At 36.4% G+C, this 6,330-nt stretch overlaps 1 protein-coding gene across 2 annotated transcripts in view; it reads right to left on the bottom strand.

Moving 5' to 3' along the window:
• Positions 1 to 6,330, bottom strand: part of LOC106873025 (folylpolyglutamate synthase, mitochondrial) — a 43,615-nt gene that overhangs the window by 17,566 nt on the left and 19,719 nt on the right. For both annotated transcript variants that reach the window (XM_052972957.1, XM_014920225.2), the window contains exon 4: positions 2,117 to 2,359. In XM_052972957.1, the coding sequence (XP_052828917.1) occupies positions 2,117 to 2,320 (204 nt within the window). In that variant the 5' untranslated portion in view covers positions 2,321 to 2,359. The remainder of the gene's footprint in view (positions 1 to 2,116; positions 2,360 to 6,330) is intronic.

The raw sequence follows: 6,330 nt of genomic DNA, 5'->3' as shown, positions 1-6,330 counted from the left end.
AAAAACAATTTAATTTGTGTTCGTGGGAAGAACCATTTTAACGATGCGTACTGCCTTAATTCTTCGAAACGCCGGAGTTTTAATGGTGGCAGCTGATGAAGGGGATGTTTCTATGTGGCCTGCTTGTTTGTTGCACCTTGTTTACCATTTTGTCCTTGTTCTTTTGCCACGTCATGTACCCAGTTATGTATCTATATGTACATGTAGATGAATGTATATACATACATGTACATATATATGCATACACTCATATATTGTTTATATATATATATATATATATATATATAAGGCAAATAAGAAAATGGAGAGGATAAGCAATCGACAAACATCAACCTGTAAACATTCATTATATCTACTTATCAATTGATTACAATCATATGTGTAGGTGATCCAAATGAACGAATGAAATAAGCAAATACACTCATTTAATTCTTATTCGTTTATTTTTATTTATATATTTATTTAGTTATTTATTTGCTCATTTCATTTGCTTATTTGGATCACCTACGCATATGATTGTAATCAATTAATAAATTGAATGTTTACAGGCTGATGTTTGTCTATTGTTTATCCTCTCCATTGTCTTATTTGCCTTATAAATCCTGGGTAAATTTCTGATTTACCCCCACCCATACCTAGTATTCAATTGTGATATCGCTTTGCAACAGTAAGCACTTGGATATAAATACGTAGGTATACACCCAGTAGTATATTGGATATTTTCTATCCCTTAGATGGTTGCTTAACCTCTAACGCATACAGACATATACTCTCTCTTTTACTTGTTTCAGTCATTTGACTGTGGCCATGCTGGAGCACCGCCTTTAGTCGAGCAAATCGACCCCAGGATTTATTCTTTGGACGCCTAGTACTTATTCTATTGGTCTCTTTTGCCAAACTACTAAGTTATGGGGACGTAAACACACCAGCATCGGTTGTGAAGCGATGTTGAGGGGACAAACACAGACACACACACACATATATATATATATATATATACATATATACGATGGGTTTCTTTCAGTTTCCGTCTACCAAATCCACTCACAAGGCTTTGGTCGGCCCAAGGCTATAGTAGAATACACGTGCCCAAGGTTCCACACAGTGGGACTGAACCTGGAACCATGTGGTTGGTAAGCAAGCTACTTACCACACAGCCACTCCTGCGCCTATGGCCACTCCTGCGCCTATGGCCACTCCTGCACACATATATATATATATATATATATATACCTATATATATATTATCTTACCTATGGGTCTCACCATGACTATATGAATTGGGCTCTCTACCACTGGCTGTCACAATCTGAGAAACCAGTAGTCTTTAACCAAAATATACACAAATGGAAACATACACATATGCATCATACACACGGTTAATTGATTGGGTGCTTGCCAAACACCTCTCCCACCCCAAACAAACCTACACACATTAAACCCCTTTAATACACCCCAACCTGCATATATTTTCATCCTCCAGATTGTTACAACGTTACAACCATCCTAATGTACTTTGGGGCCAAGGGACATAACTCTTAATGAATCCCTTGTTTGTTCTCTGCAACTTTGTTACATCATTCTCCACAGCACCCATGAACCAGATTTAACATTTGTTTTTGCATGTTTCAGTCATTAGACTGCGGCCATGCTAGAGCACTGCACTTAAGAATTTTTAATTGATTGAATCAACCCCACTACAATTTTTTTTTATACCTGGTACTCATTCTATTAGACTCTTTTGCTGAACCACTAATGTTATAGAGGATGTAAACATACCAACACCAGTTATGAAGTGTGGGACAAACATAGATACAAAGACACACACACACACACACACACAATGACACTGACACTCGCACACACATGCACTCACAGGCCTCCTTCAGTTTTTGTTTACCAAATCCACTCACAAGGATTTATTCAACCTGAGCAAATAGCAGAAGACACCTATCCATGGTGCCACACATGGGACTGAACCCAGAACTATGTTGTAGGGAAAGAAGCTTCTTACCACACAGCCACCATGCCTGTACACATATATGAATGCACACAAATACATATGTGTGAAGATACATACACACATACATAAATGATTTGATGATTTCAAACTTACCTTGAATATACCTGCTTTGTGCCAGGCAATTTTTTCCAAGGTGTCTCCAAGATAGTCTATATGATCGATGTCAAGATGTGTGATGCCACAAGCAATAGGGTTTCGAATTATATTCGTACAGTCATTTTCACCACCAATGCCAACTTCCAATACAACCACATCAATGTTTTCTTTGAGGAATATGTAAAAGGCCATGACTGTCATAAACTGGAAGAAATTTGGCAACAACGGGCTACAATCTTCCTGTAAAGAAAATAATAATAATAATAATAAAAAACCAAAGAAAAAAGTTTTAAAAAATACTGGTTTATAGTCTTTTAGACAGAGTGTCAAATACTTATAAGGGAAGGAAAACGGATTATTGTGAGGGGTGGACTTAAACCCATGGAGGCCCCTGGGTAAATAGCCTTTGAGGGTCCCAATGATTTTGCTAATTCAAAACACACAAAGGCCCAATTAAATGAAGGGGCCCCAAACAGTTTGAAGAGACCCCAAACTTAAAAGAGCCTTAGTAGATTCAGAGGGACTCGGTTGAATTTAAGGACTTTTTAAATTTAAAAAGGCCCAACAAATTGAAAGTGAGCTCGGCAATTTTTAAAAAATTCTATTTGATTAAAAAAATTAAATAAGTAATTAAAACATTACAAATTATTTATTTGATTACTGTAAATATATTTAAAAAATTTTTAATTTCAAGCTTTAGGCTTCTCTGTCTTAATGCTTAAGGAATGCTTAAGGAAACTCTGCCACCCAAGCTTGGGGTCCCTGGACCATGGCTGTTATTGATCCATACATAAATCTGCCATTGAGTATTGTGAAGGTAAGCAAAGTATGGCTTTCAGACATTCTTGAAAAATTTTGACATACAAGATTGTTTGAAAGAACAGCATGCTTAATGAGACTAATTAAGTTTCCCAATTTTGAAAGCAAAATCAGAAAGCATTGCTCATCAGATGTTCAATAATTTCAGGTTTTTTAATAAATATTTCAGATTTTACTCTGACAACAAATATTACAAAAACTACAATTTAAAAAAAAAATTTAATCTAGAAAATAAAAGATGAATGCTATATATTAAACAAAGAATGGACATAGATAAACAAACATTACAAGTGGTGTATCTAATATGGCAAGATAATGTTGCTGTTTTAAAGGAATATAATTTTAGGAGATATTTTAAAGTTATGCAAAGTAATCTAAGCTAAGGTATTTAGACAACTGGACTCAACCAGACTTAGTTATGGTCAGATCTCCAGATAGCTAGAAACCAGGAGGAGGATAGGTGTAATGGGGCTGGCACTCTTAGAAAGGAAAGAAAACTATTCTTGAAGGTCAAACTTTGGACAATGGTGAATGGATACATCACTTTCATATTTTATTAGTGTCTGAACTTTGGATATTGCTTCAGATTTCATCAGACCAGACTGGGGCATCTGCACTTAAATATGCATTTTTGTGGAAGGTGTAGTTTCTTTAGTATGGTGTGCATTCTTGTGAAAGATCCAATTACTGTGAAAACCCTCTGTATGGAGGACTCAGTATGTAGAAGTTTTCACTGCAGCTGTGGCAACTGTAGTTATTCCTGCATGGTGAATAGATGTGTTTAAAAGTGCCATTTGGTACTGTCTTCAAATGGAAGGCAGTAAAGTTGTTGGCCTAAGATGCCACATTTTTTGAGACTTCAAATTCAAAAATTCTAAAATTTACTTAACTTTTCAAATGTTTTCACAGAGATGTTGCAGTCAGTTGCGATTCACATATCTATGTGTAGATATATTTAGTCAATGTCATTTTTTTACCACAATATCTGGTCTGTTGGTCTGAATAGCATATTCAGTTTGGATACTAAATTTCAAAGAACAATAATGTCTTTATTTTCAACTACTTTGGCAAGCTTGTTGTTGCTTCTGCTGTTGCTGTTGTTGTTAAGGCTGGTCTACTTTTTTTAGAGGAGCTGGCAGAATCATTAGCATGCTGGATGAAATGCTTAGCATTATTTCATCCGCCTTCATGTTCTGAGTTTAAATTCTGCTGAGATCGATAAAATAAGTACAAGTTGTGTACTGGGACGATGTAACTGACTATCCCCTCCCCACAAATTTCAGGTCTTGTGCCTATAGCTGAAAGATTAACTAATGGTATTTTAAGTTTTGATATCTATCTATTTTCCCAAGTCCTTTTTCTAACACTCTTGTATCAAACAGGTAAGCAACACCAGTTAAGCAACACACTTTCCTCTTTCTTGTGTATGACAATATCTGGCGAGGAATGCTTTTGTCATCTGTTTGAATTACCATACACCATAGTACTGTAACAACAGGCTACAGCAACGTGAAAAGACATGCAGCCAGGTGAATCAGTTTATGTGTGTCCATGACGAATGTATGTCTGTGTCAGCAGAGATAGTAGACTGTGATAGTTATTACATTCCAATGAGTGGCATAGGTTCGTGCAGTTAGTTGATTTTAACTGTATTATGACCATTAGTTAGTTATCAGAGAAACTATATGTACTTAATGGTCTGTTTACAATGGGGATATTAATGAGTTAAACATCTGCTGGGTCTACTGTGTTTTCGCTGGTCAGCCAAACCACTGATAAGAACGAGTTCTTTATACTTCTACCAGAGATCTGAATGGCTAGTTACTTGCTGATGTCACCAATCCCTAACAAAATCCTGTTTTGGTTTTTAGTTACTTTTATGTTTGAACACAGAGATTCAGGTTCAATTCCAAGGTAGGTGGAGGCATGTGGCTTAGGGGTTAGGGTGTTGGATTCACGGTCGTAAGATTGCGGTTTCAATCCCTGGATTGGTGGTGCATTGTGTATTTTTGAGCAAAATGCTTCATTTGTGTTACTTCAGTCCACTCAGCAGCCAAAAGTGAGTAATCTTGTAATGGACTGGTGTCCTGTCCAGGGGAAGAATTTATATGCCATGGAAACCAGAAAACTGACCCTTAGGAGAGGAGTCAGCATGACTCGAGAAGGTAACCTTTACTTTTTTTACCTTTAATTCTTAGGCAGTAAGTTGGCATTAGGGATTCTGTCAATATTCCTACCACAGTACCTTTACCTGGTCATTTTCAAAGACACATTCTGTTTTATGGTCATACCATTTCCAACATGTCCAAATCCCCTATTTTTTTTTACAGATTCATTAATGTAAGGTTGTAGCAACTTTATCTTGTCTCTAGTTCTTATAAATCCTTGAAGCAAGCATTTTACATTCAGAGAGCACATGTGCAACTGTCTCCTCTCTGTATTCTTCCTGATGTATCTTGTTCTGATTTCTTGATCCTGTGCAGCTAAGATCAAGCCATTTGTCTCTTTCTCCAAAACTTCCTTCATTAGCCATTAAAATAACTCCTGGCCTTAATATTCTTCAGTACTTGAAAAAAGCTCTCTGTGACAAATTTTCTCATATTGACCATCTTGTTTTTTTTTCATTCAGACTTACTGTGTGTAGAAATATATTATCTAATGTGTCCTTTATTGCTTGCATTATTTTAAATAGTAGGATATGTATTGAGGGAGGTTTGGTTGCTACATTTAGCAGGCCAGTGACCATGCAAAGTCACCCTCATTAGCTTATGTTGTTGCATTATGGGTAACACTGTGTTCAGTTCATTTTACAAGATGCTTCTTGCAGTAGACCACCATCCTATCTGGGGAGAGGTATTTTATTTCAAATTTGCTTAACTCTACAGAAATAAAACATAAGGACTGGTCACATGACCACTTTTGATGTTGTTGTTGTTATTTAACCCCAGGTCAGCCTCGACCGAGTAGACTTGTGATCATAAGTATTTCAGCCATGAGCTTTCAACTTTTTATTGAAACAGTATATCTAAGGCTATTTAAGGCTATCTTTTCCAAAGTATCTTACATTTTTTTAAAGAGACAATAGGATATAATTTGAGGGGCATTGGGCTGCTATTTCGAATGAGTTCAACAACGATATATATATTCTTTTCTTTTACTTGTTTCAGCCATTTGACTGTGGTCATGCTGGAGCACTGCCTTAAAAAGTTTTTAGTCAAAGAAATCAAGCTTAGGACTTATTCTTTGTAAGCCTAGTACTTATTCTGTTGGTCTTTTGCCGAACTGCTAAGTTACAGGGATGGGGAACAAACACATACACACAAACACACACACACACACACACACACACACACACACACACACACATATATATATATATATATACAACAGGC

This window comes from Octopus bimaculoides, chromosome 1, assembly GCF_001194135.2.
Source record: "Octopus bimaculoides isolate UCB-OBI-ISO-001 chromosome 1, ASM119413v2, whole genome shotgun sequence".
In the NCBI taxonomy this organism is placed as follows: domain Eukaryota; kingdom Metazoa; phylum Mollusca; class Cephalopoda; order Octopoda; family Octopodidae; genus Octopus; species Octopus bimaculoides.
Note: the sequence above shows the minus strand (reverse complement) of the source record. Positions and strands in the feature narration are given on the sequence as shown.